Source organism: Pleurotus ostreatus, assembly GCF_014466165.1.
Source record: "Pleurotus ostreatus strain PC9 chromosome Unknown scaffold_6, whole genome shotgun sequence".
NCBI classification, from domain to species: domain Eukaryota; kingdom Fungi; phylum Basidiomycota; class Agaricomycetes; order Agaricales; family Pleurotaceae; genus Pleurotus; species Pleurotus ostreatus.
Genome location: NW_023503161.1, coordinates 1536874 through 1551487, shown reverse-complemented (window position 1 = coordinate 1551487; position 14614 = coordinate 1536874). Strand labels below are relative to the sequence as shown.

Below are 14614 nucleotides of genomic sequence, written 5' to 3'. Positions count from 1 at the left end.
ACCCTCGCTATCGCTTCTCTTTCCATCATCTGACGTTTGAACCACTATAGCCAGTAGCCAGCATATGGTGCCTTCGACAGCGGCCCCACGTTCGACATTTGAGTTTCAAACAGCTTCGTTGCACGATGGGCACCCTCCAGATGAGCGGACAGAATAAAATGACGGTAGCTGCTCTCGCTATGTCCTCCACAATGATTCAGCTCCTGATGAAATCGTTCGCAGCTCTTTCTGTCTTCGCGGCGTCCGTTACAGCAGTCCCCCATTCTCTCGAGAAACGTGCCGCCCCGCAGGGCATCGATGTCTCTGGATTTCAACCTTCCGTCAACTGGAACACAGTCAAGGCTAATGGCGTGTCTTTCGCATTCATCAAAGCCACCGAGGGGACCAGTACGGATAAATCCTTGACGCTGATCTGTGCTTACTGACATCCTTGTGATAGCGTTCATAAGCTCCAGCTTTTCGAGCCAGTATGTAGGCGCCACCAACGCCGGGTTCATTCGTGGTGCCTATCACTTCGCCCACCCCGATTCCTCGTCTGGCGCTGCTCAAGCCAATTTCTTCTTGGCCCACGGCGGTCAGTACTATCCATCATCATCTGTGATGTCCTCTAACATCTGAGTACCCCAGGTGGCTGGAGTCCAGATGGGATCACCCTTCCTGGGGCTCTTGATATCGAATGTAAAGCACATTACAGGGAGTATTGCACTTGTCCAACACTAACTACGCTACAAAGATAATCCGAACGGCGCCGAATGCTACGGCCTGAGCGCTGCAGCTATGGTCGCGTGGATTCACGATTTCTCAAACACTTACCACGCGGCCACTGGTCGTTTCCCAAGTAAACTTCAGGTATCATATCCTCAGGCGTAGCTTCCCGCTGACTGCCATCCCCGTGCAGTAATTTACACGACGACGGACTGGTGGACGACATGCACCGGAAACAACGCAGGATTCGGTTCACAGAATCCGTTGTGGATCGCTCGGTATGCCAGCAGCATCGGAGCGGTACCCGCGGGCTGGAGGTGCGTGTGTTTTACCTAAATGGTCCAGCAGTGGGACTGATTCCCGATTCTCAGCTTCGCGACGTTCTGGCAATATGCAGACTCTGGACCGAACCCAGGCGACCAGGATATCTTCAACGGGGACGCTGCTGGTTTGAAAAGGTATTCATCGACGTTCTCACTTGCATCGGGGCGCTTCTGACTAGCCCTATTCTACCAGAATGGCGACTGGTTAAATTGGTTGTAGTTCATGTGCCTGTCCAATCATCGACTCAATGGATGACCTTTTGCTTGAACGTCCCACTCTACTAAGTTGTTGATGCTTCGAATAGTGCCTCGGCGTCCCTTTCCTCATGTCGGAAAGGTATGGATTCTCCCAACCTCGATAGTCGTACAAATGATGACAGCCCAATGGTTCCACCCATAGCGTTTCCCCGGTTCCCAACCCTGTTATACAACACCCCTACAACTCCAAGCGATCGAACACGATCATGCGAAGGTCGAATAATAATAATAATATCGATGCAATTCTAGCGAATCAGGATTGCTTCAGTCAGCACCGCAGAAAGTCCGCAAGCAAGTTATCCACCCACCAAAGGCATCTATAAGTCCAATCCCAAATGATGGTAGCAGCCCAATCAAGCAACGACACAGTATGCGCCTCCCCCCGAGCCAGTGGTTTCGGCGTCGACGGGCGGGATGTCGGCTGGTGATGCGTCTGCAGCATTGGGAGCGGTGGTGAAGAAGGCTGCGATAGTGGTGAACGCGTCCATGTCTTTCAGATGTGAGGATGGTGCGGAGGACGAGTTCTTAAGGCAGGCGCTGATGCTGAGGGCTGCAGGATTGAATATCAACCTGAAGCCTCAGGCCTATTTTTCGAAGTCTTATATACGTCCCCTGCCCGTCCTACACCTCCAGTGGAGCCCGGCACCGCATGCGCGCTGTCGGACACCGGACCCAAAATCGCCACCAAATTCGTGTTCCGGTGACCCAGCGGATTTTTCTTTTTGTCTCGGGCATATAAATTTCCTGTGGTGGTGCCCTCGTACGCGAGAGCCGCAGGGGTGTATTCAGCGAAAGACAATAAGGGCTGATAGGCTTGCACATTCTGATTGTTACCGGATTACCAGGCGGTTAGTGTTCTGTGAGGAAGACAATAAGCCCGATCTCGATCACTTTCGATCGTTTTGACTTTCTGGTAGGAAGTAACGATGTAGTGCGGTGCCGCCCTTTGCGTGCCTTTTGCGACGTCAAAGCAACGAAAGGGGACGAAACTACTAGTGTCGCAAGCTAGTCAGTGGTCTTGCAGTGCTCGAGTGTTCTGGGCTGTTGGTGCCTCTCTCGGGCAACATATAAGAGATGACCGAGTAAATGTATCTACCTTTCTATTGTCTTATCGACTGCTAGGTCACCGGGGATATTCAAAACTCACTAAACCTTCTCAGAACACTGTCCCACATATAAATATGCATGGCCACGAGGCGGAAAGCAAGCACAGATGCCACATTGGTTTCTGCACAAACCGTAACCGACCACTAGATTCATGTTATTATGTTGTTGAGATATAGGCACAATTCTATGCGGACGCTCTGCAGTGAGGAGAAAATAGATAAGGGGTAGTTGCGCAAGGTATTCTGGAAGGAACTAGTGGGATGGAAGAAGTGGTGTCGAAGCCTTCGCCCTGCTTGGTGGTATTCTTATTGTTGTCTGTAGGATGGACGGCAAATGGGTATATTCTAGGCGGTAATCGTGGACGAAGCGAGAACAAGGTGACTTTGCACATGCAGCCTCAGCTTCTGCACGAGTCACCAAAGCGGGGCTTGTATCGTGAGTCCCGAGGAATAAGCTGTTCGTGTTGATATGTCGTTGTGTTATTGTCGGGGTGGGTCTTGATTCGCCCTCCTTCGTCCGATCCTCAGTTCGTGGGGGAGTAGTCTGTGATACTGACGCTGGCGGTTGGAGCTGGATCTTAGGACGCTTTGATGAGACCTCGGTGGGCAGGAGGGCTAGTTCTGTCTCTACAAGCAGCTGCAGCATTTCTTTCGATGGCGGCGCGAATCGGCGGCGCGCATGCCTAACAGGTGCGTCCAGCAACAGAAAGGGAGGTGCTGTGTGCACAGTGACAGATGGCGGTGAGAGCGGCTCCGTTGGTATTACTGAGTCGTTGTGAGGTTCTGGAGGGGCCCGCCCTTGCGCCGGTTTGCGTACAGAAGGTGTGCAGTGTCTTGGCCTCTTCCGTGCGTTTGTGTTCAGTACTGTTAGGCTAGAACAGAGCTCGGGTGTCATAGTTGGTGTTCTTAGAGGCGCCAAAGAGTTCGAAGCATGTTCTTCGAGCGGGGCAGATGGCGCATGCATTGTAATCGATGCCGGTGAAGGTGAATCTGCCGGTCTGCATGCCTCTGAGGTACTGGGAAGTCCAGAATAGGTTCGCTCTCGCGCTGGTTTGCGGGCAGAAGGCAAGCGCTTCGGAGCCCGGCGTGCTGGCGGCTTCTTGTGATCGGTGACTGGTCTTGTTGGGTTAGAACAGAGCTTCCGTGTTTCAGTGGTCGATTTAGGGGATTTCAAAGAATTCAGGACACATTCTTCATCTTGGCGTAGTGTGTTCGATGGTAGGGAGATGGGATCCAGTGCCACTTGATAGTTCAGACCTGTTGGCAGCCGGGAAACCTGGGAGGGCCCGCTCTTGTTTTCAATGAAAGGACACCATGGCGGGGAGATAGATACGAGCAGTAGTCCACGAAGCCTACGTGGCGCACGGAGAGGTCGCCATTGATCATAATCGTATTTCCCAGCTCGCAGAATAGTCGAATGTGTCCAAGGCAGACCCGCCGTGACCTATGGTTATGAGCTTGAAATGAGAGCAGTAGATATAGCAGGGTAACGTACAACAGACGCTTTGATCAAGGCGGGTTGCCTACGTAGATATTTTGGTGTCCGTACAACAAACAGGCCAGGGTCTCGACTCATGGCGTTGCCAATCGGCAGCTTGCCATCAAAGGGCAGACAAAAGCTTCTGACCAGATCAGATACGTCCATGCTGACGGCGTTGTGCCTCGCCTAACTGCCCCGCAGTTGCTTGTTCAAGGCCCCGGTGAGCACTGTACAGTGAGGGCGAGCAATCCGTCTCAAAGTCTGTCCCGAAGGCCATTGATCCGTGCAAATAGTACCAAACAAAGCGGCTCAGTCGTGTAAATTTCTGGCCCACCTAGCCTCTTTCTGTTATTTGGAAAAGAAGGAAGTGTGAGGTTTGTCTGCGATCCTAGTTTGGGCAAAAAATTGACATATCTAGTGAGATCTTCGCCTTGGATGGCTGTCTTTTTGGTGAAGATTGCGGACTCGATGGCTGTTGATGTGTCGCAGTTCTCTGAAGTTCTCTTCTGCTCGATACCCGTCCGTTATATGTATGGTTATCCGCCGCCGCACTTGAAAGGTTTGGAATTTGGCTCAGCTTGTTCCTGTCTTTGATCCTATCTGATCTGTCAATTTCTGAGGCTCGTAAATATCCCGCAAATATATAACGCTCACCAAAATTCGTAAGGATAGCACATTGAACATATGCTCTAGCACTTGCCTAGCACTTCGTTAACGAAGTGAACCGAGCCACCGCCGACCAGAGTCCATGAGAGTAGGGGTGCAACGGCAATATAACTCCGATTAAAAAAGCGCCCCAGGTCAATTCCAGGTTACCGAGATCTGAGAAGTAAACTCGTCGACTATGGTATCCCATTTTCACAACTATACTCTTCCTCTAAACGCAGCTACCTTAGTTACTTTTCACGATGCTGCTCAAAAGGGTCTAGGCTTGCGTATCTGTCAAGTCATGATATCTACCGCAACGTCGGCAAGGTTAGTGGTGTCTCGAAGATGACTCTATGAGGGACTACAGCTCATATTGAATCCTCGCATTGGAAGCCGTAAAGAACCCACCGTCGACGAGTTGGCAACGTTCTTCATCTTTCAGCACGAAATATCCGTACGTTGTCGATGTTGCTCCCAATGAACACCGCATATATCTAGCGACTAGAAAGCTGTGGAAAGCATTTTACTTGCCGATATCCTCGCTCCATTACCGGAGAAAATCATCTTGGAAGGAGATGGCTATACACTAGTAGGAAGTAAGTTCAAGCCAGCTCAATTATCTACTTCTCGCGTCTGAACAGCAGAAGCTAGACGCGACTGGCGGTTTGGCGCGACGATAAATGCTCGGTGGGGTAAGGAGCCTCTGGTACCAACGGACAGCAAATGGAGATTCCTCTTCGAGGTTCGAAAAAAGCCTATTGAAACTATGGCAAAGCAGAGGATTTCGGAGAAGTGACCAAGTGCTAATTTTGTGCGGCTACTTGTGTCATACAAGCGAATAATATACAAGACATGGGCAAATCGTAATATGCGTAATGTGCGTCAAATGTTCAACGTTCGTGCATCGTGTCATGAGTCTAGGGAATGCGAATAAAAAGTGTCCAGTATTGTCCAGAGTCCGAAAGGAATGGGGGTATGCTTCAGTCGTTGAAATGCGAAGGACTTGTTTTCAGCAGCGATGCTGGTCAACGATGCCAGGTGAGTATTAGTATAAGCATATTGTCTGATATGATATTGAGCATCTAGTAGCGACAACGAGAAGATGACATTGACAACACACCATGAATTACGCGTGACATATAGGACCTCTTGACGCCCGTCCGGGGTCGTGCCGATATATACGACGTCACCAATTTGCCAGCGATCCCGGGTCCTCGCGTAGGGCATCAGTGGCAAAACAGGCTTATCCAAAGAGGTTATAGTAATAGGTACGCCGAGCTCTAATGAAATGCTGAGGGCGCGAAGAAGGACCGTTGGTGTTTTCCGAAGGAAACGCCCATACGACGTGTTTAGTAAAGCTGGGTCGAGTTTCACGAGTGCCGCTGGTGTCTTAGCTAATTGCGGACTGTCAGGACATGCTTATGTCGGGGTAGAGGACGAAGCGTACAATATTCTTTCCGAGAAAGAGCTGATGAATATTGGGTGGTGTGGACACTCCAGGTAAGGTATCTTGGCGAGCCGTGACGAAGTTGACTGCCTGGATTATGGAAGGATATTGTAACGTGGGGTCGTGTCGAAGGCCTGCGTCCAGCAGGAGAGAGAAATTCCCGAAATTCGTACGATTCATAAGAAAGCAGAGGCGTTCCACATCCAGACATCGAGTAATGGAACGGAAAGCCAGCGGGCATATTTTCCAGCGCGCCGTTCGCGAGCCGGTTCCGTAGTTGCACCGTTGCCTCTATGGGATCCGATTGAGGGCCGTGACCGTAATGGCAGTGCGAGAGTGAGGTCCCGAAGTGGTGAGAAGATGGTTGAAGATGAAGGACCGGCTTCGATTGATAGATGGACATTTCGTGAATGGTCAGCTTGCTGGCTGCGGAAACATGATTCACGACGTTGACATTATATACGACCTTAAAGTGGGTCCCGCGCATTGAAGCCAACAAAGCAATGACAAGAAAACAAGGAGCCATCGTCAAGATTATCAGTCAAGCCACCGCTAGTGTTATTATCTGAATAGCGATCAAGAGCAAAGTCATCGCCCAGTCGCGCACCTACCAGCAAGTGTTAACAATGGATGGACAAGAGAAATGGCGTCGGTCGTCTGGGAGCATGGTCGCCTTAGCAGCAACGCACATTTCGAAATACAAAAGATTGTGGGTACAAGGTGCCGGGTACAAAAAAGTCCCACAGTCAGCGGCTATTGCTGATTACTTCTTGGACTCACAGATTTACTCTATTCGGATACATGCAAGTACTACATTTGGCACAAGTGCGAGGCTCGAAGTATCTAGTCGGCCGCTTCCTGTTCTCTAATCTCTCGCTCTAGTCGGTCCCTTTCCGCTTGTCTGAGCCTCATCAACGTCATCTCTTCGTACCCTAAACCAGAAACAGATGGTAGCTTGGGAGCTGCGACATCAGGCTACAGAAGAACAGCCATTCAGTGTCGTATACTTCTTTTGGCACTATGGGACATACCAAACTATCAGGAAACGACGAAGCGAACGTTGATGGATCAGCCTTTGACTGATGCTGTGGCAAAGTTGCTTTGACTTCATCCCCTGAGGAAGATGTCGGTTCTGAACCCAATTTTCCCATCTTCTTCAACCACACCAGTATCGGAGGTTCCTTCTCATCCACCCACCGGATATCAACCCCCTTCAACCCCCTCTCCGCCTTCCCACTGGCGCACACCGCAGCAAAAGCATCGCCAATCCGTTTAAACGGCACCAGGGCTGTACCGTACTTGGGTGGTTTTGTTGGAGCTTTCTTCGGCGGCTTGATGGACAGAACCACGGACGAATCATCGATGGCACCGAATGGCGATAGAAGCGATACGAGCGAAGCGGTAGTTGTGAGGTCCGGGCGGGCAGCGATGCTGAATTTGATCCGGACGGTAGTATCGAAGTCGCCTGGACAATATCAATACGTGATTGAAAGGATGGATGGATGGAATATGGCCACAAACCTAGCGTAGGGAGTTCTGGCTCTGGCTCTGGCTCTGGCTCTGGGCTAGCGACGACGGGTGTAGGTCGAAGAGCTCTCTCTCTCTCCTCCCTCATCTTGCGGCCCTCTTCCTTGATCTTCTCGGTCTCGCGCCACACCTTGATCTCTTCCTGTTGCTTTTCTACTCTTGCCTTCTTGAACGCACGCTCTCGCTCCTCCAACTCCTCGACGAGATTCTTTCGCTTGGAGTCATACGCCTTGAAACGCTCCTTCCGTGCTAGCTTGAGTCGCAACTTCGCATCCAGCGCCAGCCGTCGCAGGGGATCGAGCAGAAGTTCATACGCCTGATTCAATTCGTGAAACTTCCGTGCTTTTGACGTGAAAGCATGTTAGCGGTACGCACTCGGGTCTATCGACAGCGACGACGTGCCTGCATCGGGATTGTTGGGATTCTGTGATTCGTACGGTAAGAACAATTGACAAGGTGAAAACCGACAACGTACACGATCTGGATGTACTTTCAATGACTTTTGACGATATGCTGTTTTGATTTCTTGGTCCGTAGCCTCTAGCTTGATGCCAATAAGTTCGTACGGGTCGACTTCCTCATCAGTGGACATGGTTGGGATTGAAGGTGTGCACTGTATGTTGTTCCCACGTCGAGGGTCCTTCCATTTCTGTGCACCGACCCCGAGGATACTTCCATGGAAGTTTCCATGTGCCACATCAGGCACTTGTCCCGAGCCTTGGTCGGAAAATTTGACCGTGCTATTGACGTTGACCTGATTTCAACCATCATCTTGTTTTTACGCCATGTTCTGGGGGATTGCTGCTGCTGCTGCAGGGCTGTGGGTGTTGAAGTCGATGGCCTCGATCAACAAGGCTCGCAAGAGCTTAGGGTGAGTCCCCTCGAAATACACCAGTCCCGAATAACAAATCGAACTACAAAGTGACTGCCCGGGAGGAGAGATCCTGCTATTTCATCCATTCCGGACGTTGTCGATGGTTGTAGGATCGCACTTTCCATTCCCCGGTCAGATTGGGACGTATTTCGGCAAGTTCAACGGTAAGTTCACCAGGAAACTTCCCCGGCGTATTACTGATCTGCTCTTATCAGTGTACAAGAAGTACGGCAGCACTTGCTTGAGCTCGATCGTGTTCTATAATGCCATACCGACCTTTTGGTTGTCTGATGCTGACGCTATCAAGGTCGTTAGCACAGATCGGACTGTTTTCCAAAAAGATGTGGAAGCCGTACGTCTACTTGTTCGATCATCAGGAACCATCCTGATTTTATGTGCAGTATGAAACTCTCAACATCTACGGCCCAAATCTTGTTGGGACGGAAGGTTTAGACTGGAAACGCCACAGAAGGATTGCAAATCCTGCCTTCAATGAGGTAATCGTTCTCTCTCTGAACTCTAGCTTGAGCGACCCCTTTGAATGCGTAAATTAGGCCAATAACGCGTTCGTCTGGTCGGAAACGACGCGTTTCATTACCGAGTGGTTCACCGAAATCGACAAATCCCAAGCGAGTAGCCAAGTCTCGAACGTCCCAGTAGACCTGCTTAAGGATCTTACACAACTGACGCTGCTTATCATATCGTCTGCTGGTTTCTCCCGCCGTGTCTCCTGGAACGACGACTCATCTCTCGTCCCACCACCCGGTCACACTATGGCGTTCCAGCCAGCAGTCGCCTCTGCTATCCATCACACCATTGTCAAGATCTTAACTCCTGATTTCCTCTATTCGTTGTGTTCTAAAATCAATATCCCCTTCATATCTCCGGTGCTCAGGGAAACCACAGCTTCCTTTGAGGCACTTCGAATGCACATGCTGGAAGTTGTTTCATCAGCGAGAGCCTGGATATTGGATAACAAGGGCGGGCCCAAAGACGGGAAAATGGATGCTGCATTACTCAGGAATTTGGTGGAAGCCAACTTGGCTGAGGGTAGTGATTACAGAGGCTTAACGGACGACGAGTTACTATCCAATACATTTGTGCGTATCATCACTTCCACGTCGATGTCGCTGAACCGACTCGGTTGTAGACATTCCTTTTAGCTGGTCATGGCGAGTCCATCGCTACTCTGGCGGGGTCTCATTGTACTGATAGTCGTATCTAGAGACCTCCGCTCACACTCTATGCTTCGCAGCCGTATTCCTCGCCCTGTATCCTGAAATCCAAGACAAAATCTACGAAGAGGCCATCAAATTATGGCCAGATGGTGTGCCAGAAATAGCCGATCTTTCCGTGCGTACCTCACCCAGTTCAACATCGTCATGTGTAATTACAGACCTTCTAGGCGTACAAAGATTCGATGCCTAAGCTCGTATGTGGAAATCTCACAATGCGTTTTCCATTTATTTATACGGTTGGTCGTCACAGGAATACACCATCGCTACCTTCCATGAAACTCTCCGACACTTCCCTCCCGTATCACGCCTAGGTAAACCGGTCCACGCCGATACGACGCTCAAGGCGAGAAGGTTCACAACCAACATACAACACTCCAAATCCGCAGACCTCCAAGAGGTATCAAATGTCGAGGAATTCGTGGTTCCTATACCCAAGGGCAGCATCGTCATCGTCGATATATACGGCTTGCATCTCAACCGTACGTCGTCTCCACTCCTCTCCAGCTGGTGTTTCTCTTTCTCACCGCGCACATCCGCGTAGCGGTGCATTGGGGCCCAGACGTCACTGAATTTAGACCTGATCGGTTTATTGATACTGAGTCGTATCGTTGGCCACGGGATGCGTGTGCGTATTTGTGCTCTTTCTTTGGGTCTAACTAGACTTGTTAACAATGCGGATAGTCCTAGCATTTTCTTCGGGCCCTCGCTCTTGCATCGGGCAGCGCTTCTCTACTACAGAGAGCGCGTGCATCCTTGCATCCCTCGTTCGGAAGTACGAGATCCTCGTGCCAGGCGATTTGAAGTCGCTGTCCTTTGAAGAGAGGAAGAAAGTCATGTTGGGGTGTACGACGGGGATCACACTGACGCCGACGAGTGCAAGGGTTGAGCTGAAGAAGAGGGTGTAAAGGGGGTGTTTTGGTTACAAGTTATTCGTATTTCTTTGGCACGGTGGTTAGACACTCACACTTGGATACATGTTTGGAAGCAATTCGTCTGTGGTCTTGCGTGACCTTTGACTGTGTTTGGATATCGTGCCAAATGCGTCCGATACTATCACTTAGACAGATTTGCAAAATTTTGGACAATTCGACCTGGTGCTCCAGATTGGATGTCCCTACAACTCCCGGCATGCTACGAGGGGTTGTCGCTCATCTTGGTTAAATACATATCAACTTTTTGAGTGAATCCCTTTCCGAGTAGTAGAGCAATGACGATGCCGGTACGACGAGTACCCAAAAACATAGATTTGCAAACTTTTCGTCACAGTGTGTCACGCGTCATTCAGACCCAGCAGCGCAGCCGTGTGCCGCCCTGCAAAACAAGGGGCAAATAGGAGCTTCTTTGTCACGCAAAATGTTGCTGGTTTTCCTGTGCATGAACCAGTAGGTACGAGTGCAAGGGACTCTAGGTTCAGACTCTAGCGCTACTATACTAGCTAAGAAAAAAATCAGAAGTCTGTAGGATTGTTATTACTTCAAGTCAAATTTGAAATGACTATTTGCACGTCACATTTTGCCCGCGGAAATGGACTTGCAACTGCTCAAATGCCTTGAGATTTTTACAGTAGCTCAATGAAGTCTATTTCTCAAACATACTTCATGTCCGAGCATAGGAATCTACAACAACTTAAAATTGGTTTTGCACATCTATGTGTGTTTGCACTACAGTACACGTGATAGTAAGGACAACAATTCTGGCGGGTGCTTAGCCGGAGTTGATGACAAGACAATAAATCTCTCTGTCGGGAGGACATGACAATAAAAATAGGCACAAAATCGCAATGTCGCAGAGACAAGAGATAGTGAACGACGTATAAATATCTCACTTCAAAAGCGCAGAATCCCCCTAGTGCCTAGTAAAGTTCCCCGACCTCTCGTTTGTAACCATCCCGCCCTTTGACATCGCGTTCTGCTCATTGATATTCTCGCCAGCGTCATCCGCTCGTTACCACAACACCTCACGGCATCACTCCCTTACGAATACGAGATGGATTCGTTCACCACCATCACACTCAGCGGGGCTGAGGATACAACTCTCGCTACTCCTCCATGCGACGGGGAGAAGAAAGGGGCGGGCGGAGGTGCTTATTGTGTCATCGTTTGAAGTAAAGGTAAGATGTCTTGATGAAGACGAGGCATAGTATCCGCTGTAGCTGACTTTTCTAAAGTCATGGATCCGATACCAGTCACGTCAATACCCCCAGTGCAGGCAACTGGATTTCCGCTAGTCCGTTACGTTATTTCAGAGGTGCAATAGGATCGAACCCTTCGGGCCTCCGAGATAGACAACGAGTCGATCCGGTAGATAGTACATACACATTATAATATGGAATCTCTGCGCTGATCGATTAACGTCGGTGATCAGGCGCCAACGCCGATGCTCTTCAAATAATCGACCCGATATGGATTAACGTCTGTGGTTGGGCCCCGATTGTGTGGGATCCATTTTGGCTCATCCTGTGAGGATCGGTGGATTGTATCAGCGAAACACGGTAGAATGGGTGTATGAGGAAACGTACTTTGAACAGGCGGAGAGCCTTGATATTGTTTGCTTCGTCCAGTGTGAAGCGGTGGTAAATCCCAGCGGGGATGACAATAAGGTCGCCTGGCACGACGGCGATACGTATCCAGGCATCCGAGGGCGACTCTGATTGTATCATGAGATCCCTGCAGCGCCCCCACCAACAGATCGACATGCGCTCACCTCGTACATCGAAGAAGCCACTTCCAGAAAGGATGTATCGGATTTCCTCGTCCTCGTGCATATGTCTATAGTATCACGGTAAATGATTAGCTTCGTTCAGCCTGGAATCTTTAGACGTACTCCTGAAAGAATCCCTTGATCTTATCTTCGTATACTTCGCCCATGCCTTCTTTCGATACGTTAATCATATCCCGATTCTTGTAGTCTCGCTCCTTGGCGACTGCATCAATTCTGGCTTCGTATCCTTCGACGGGGATCTCCCAGTATTTGACACCGATGGATTCGAGGAGCGCTGGCGGCACTGGACGAGAGGGGACGTAGTCGTGAGGAAGGCGCTGGTCGCCCGGGAGGTTATCGAAGTAGTACGCTCGCATTTTGACTGGCTACGCAGAATTCGGGTGAGGAGGTGGATGTCTCGACGAGAAAGCGAAATCTGGGAACATGGTGGTGCGCATTGCGCAAGAAATCGCGAATCATATGATTGGTCCCGAAAGGATAGCAGGCGCTTACTCGGTATCTCCGGCCCGCTGCAGCAGTAACTCGAACATAACATACACATGCATCGACACAATAGGCTGGTCACTAGCTACAACCACACATGCGACTCCAAGATTCCGGCGGAGCAACTATCAAAGGATGACTCTCGTGTTCAAGCCTGGGCCTTTCTTGGGAGAGTTCTGTTCCTTTATACTGCAATGTGACGATACCAGACCGGTAGTCTCGTACTCACACTTTCGCAAGTTCGCATAAGAACCCACGGACAATTTGCACAATGGAAAGGCTCACCATATCACCCACCTATGTCGACTCCAAGTCCACTCGTAGGCGTAGCCGCCGCACTTGCATCACAACCCCCCACACGTACAGTGTTCTCACAATTCTCACTCACCGGTAAGGTAGCTTTGGTCACTGGGGGCGGGCGTGGGATCGGACTCGAAGTAGCGGCGGGCTTCGCAGAGGCAGGCGCTACCGCTTATTGCCTGGACCTATCGAAACAACCCGACGATGACTTCGTTACTGCGCAAAAGTTCGTTGCGCAGATGCCCCCGCTTGCAAACAACGTGAAGAACGGACGAATCGAGTATATCAGCGGCGACGTGACGGATCAGAAGCAAATGTGGAAGGTCGCTGAAGATATCGTGGCAAAAGAAGGGAGACTCGATATTTGTTTCGCAAATGCAGGTATTCTTGCAGGTGCAGATTGCCTCGAGTATTCAGCAGAGGATTTTACAAAGGCAAGCGGAGTATTGAGACAGCCTATCTGCTGATACTGAAGACATGAGGCGTTAGATACTAAATGTCAATGTGAATGGCGTACTATACACTGCACAAGCAGCCGGAAGGCAGATGGAGAAACTGGGGATTCAAGGGAGCATCATCTTGACTGCAAGCATGAGCGGAAGTATCTCTAATCAAGTGGGTCGTGGCAACAGACTGCGGTTTATCAACTCATGATGGATGTAGAACCAAAAATGGGTCGCGTATACGACGAGCAAGTCCGCTGTGATCCAGATGGCTCGATCGATGGCTTGCGAGCTGGGGCCAAAGGGAATCCGAGTGAATTCGCTGAGCCCAGGATACATATACACCAAGTAAACGTCTGAACCACCTTAATGAGCCACTGTTGACTCCGACGTGTCTCGTAGGATGACGAAAGCGTTCCTGGATAGCCACACCGACTTGATGGAAGAGTGGTGCTCCCAGAACCCTCTTGGCAGGCTGGGCCGACCGGATGAACTGAGGGGAGTCTGTCTATGGCTTGCGAGCGATGCTTCGACCTTCTGCACTGGCAGCGAGTGAGTTCAAACGTGGAAGCTAGCATCGCAAAACTAACCGAATGTCTAGTATCATTGTGGATGGTGGGCACCGCGCATGGTAACTGAATATTGTAACTCCCACTGTAAGGCTGGATATCAGCAACTTGAGAACATACTCGGAGCGCTCGCGATTACGCTAACCGCAAAATCGTGGACAGAGTTTGTCATCATGCAGCTATATATTACCGCTGCTCCACGATATTCTGTCACCTGTGCCTTATCATGCAACCGAACAGTGGTTTGACAAGGGAGCATGCATGCATACACTCACCCGAATGCCGTCATAGTGTCTTCCGTCCAGACCGATATAGATATCCGTGTCTCGTGTCTCGTTGCTCCCTCGCAGGCATCATTCCATATCATTCAACATACCTATTTCAACGGTTGGCAGAGTACGGAACTCACCTACAACATATATCAAGCTGGGGATATGGGAAAATCTGGCGAGCTCAGAAGTCTTGCTACAAACAGGTCGCGAAGAGACCCAT

General features: G+C 50.2%; 7 protein-coding genes across 7 annotated transcripts; 4 read left to right on the top strand and 3 right to left on the bottom strand.

Annotated features, from left to right (window-relative positions):
- Positions 1-125: 125 nt before the first annotated feature.
- PC9H_008776 (uncharacterized protein) lies at positions 126-1237 on the top strand (the record flags this gene model as incomplete). The annotated part of the gene is made up of 7 exons (XM_036778284.1): positions 126-387; positions 440-574; positions 628-678; positions 734-838; positions 899-1022; positions 1077-1163; positions 1222-1237. 7 exons carry the CDS (start codon positions 126-128, stop codon positions 1235-1237), a joined length of 780 nt encoding a protein of 259 aa, XP_036629712.1.
- Positions 1238-2645: 1408 nt separating this feature from the next.
- PC9H_008775 (uncharacterized protein) lies at positions 2646-4037 on the bottom strand (the record flags this gene model as incomplete). The annotated part of the gene is made up of 2 exons (XM_036778283.1): positions 2646-3836; positions 3888-4037. The coding sequence occupies 2 exons, from the start codon at positions 4035-4037 to the stop codon at positions 2646-2648; spliced, it is 1341 nt and encodes a 446-aa protein (XP_036629711.1).
- Positions 4038-4716: 679 nt separating this feature from the next.
- PC9H_008774 (uncharacterized protein) lies at positions 4717-5316 on the top strand (the record flags this gene model as incomplete). Its single annotated transcript, XM_036778282.1, has 4 exons — positions 4717-4847; positions 4914-4974; positions 5026-5116; positions 5162-5316. 4 exons carry the CDS (start codon positions 4717-4719, stop codon positions 5314-5316), a joined length of 438 nt encoding a protein of 145 aa, XP_036629710.1.
- Positions 5317-6810: 1494 nt separating this feature from the next.
- Positions 6811-8086, bottom strand: PC9H_008773 (uncharacterized protein; the record flags this gene model as incomplete). The annotated part of the gene is made up of 5 exons (XM_036778281.1): positions 6811-6942; positions 6999-7432; positions 7489-7836; positions 7897-7918; positions 7970-8086. 5 exons carry the CDS (start codon positions 8084-8086, stop codon positions 6811-6813), a joined length of 1053 nt encoding a protein of 350 aa, XP_036629709.1.
- A 193-nt stretch (positions 8087-8279) lies between these two features.
- Positions 8280-10511, top strand: PC9H_008772 (uncharacterized protein; the record flags this gene model as incomplete). The annotated part of the gene is made up of 11 exons (XM_036778280.1): positions 8280-8365; positions 8417-8532; positions 8584-8720; positions 8770-8865; positions 8923-9468; positions 9519-9573; positions 9624-9721; positions 9774-9800; positions 9857-10085; positions 10148-10231; positions 10288-10511. 11 exons carry the CDS (start codon positions 8280-8282, stop codon positions 10509-10511), a joined length of 1698 nt encoding a protein of 565 aa, XP_036629708.1.
- A 1455-nt stretch (positions 10512-11966) lies between these two features.
- ADI1 (1,2-dihydroxy-3-keto-5-methylthiopentene dioxygenase) lies at positions 11967-12683 on the bottom strand (the record flags this gene model as incomplete). The annotated part of the gene is made up of 4 exons (XM_036778279.1): positions 11967-12062; positions 12125-12252; positions 12310-12374; positions 12430-12683. The coding sequence occupies 4 exons, from the start codon at positions 12681-12683 to the stop codon at positions 11967-11969; spliced, it is 543 nt and encodes a 180-aa protein (XP_036629707.1).
- A 426-nt stretch (positions 12684-13109) lies between these two features.
- Positions 13110-14188, top strand: PC9H_008770 (uncharacterized protein; the record flags this gene model as incomplete). Its single annotated transcript, XM_036778278.1, has 5 exons — positions 13110-13544; positions 13600-13725; positions 13774-13901; positions 13956-14105; positions 14155-14188. The coding sequence occupies 5 exons, from the start codon at positions 13110-13112 to the stop codon at positions 14186-14188; spliced, it is 873 nt and encodes a 290-aa protein (XP_036629706.1).
- Between the last annotated feature and the right edge of the window lie 426 nt (positions 14189-14614).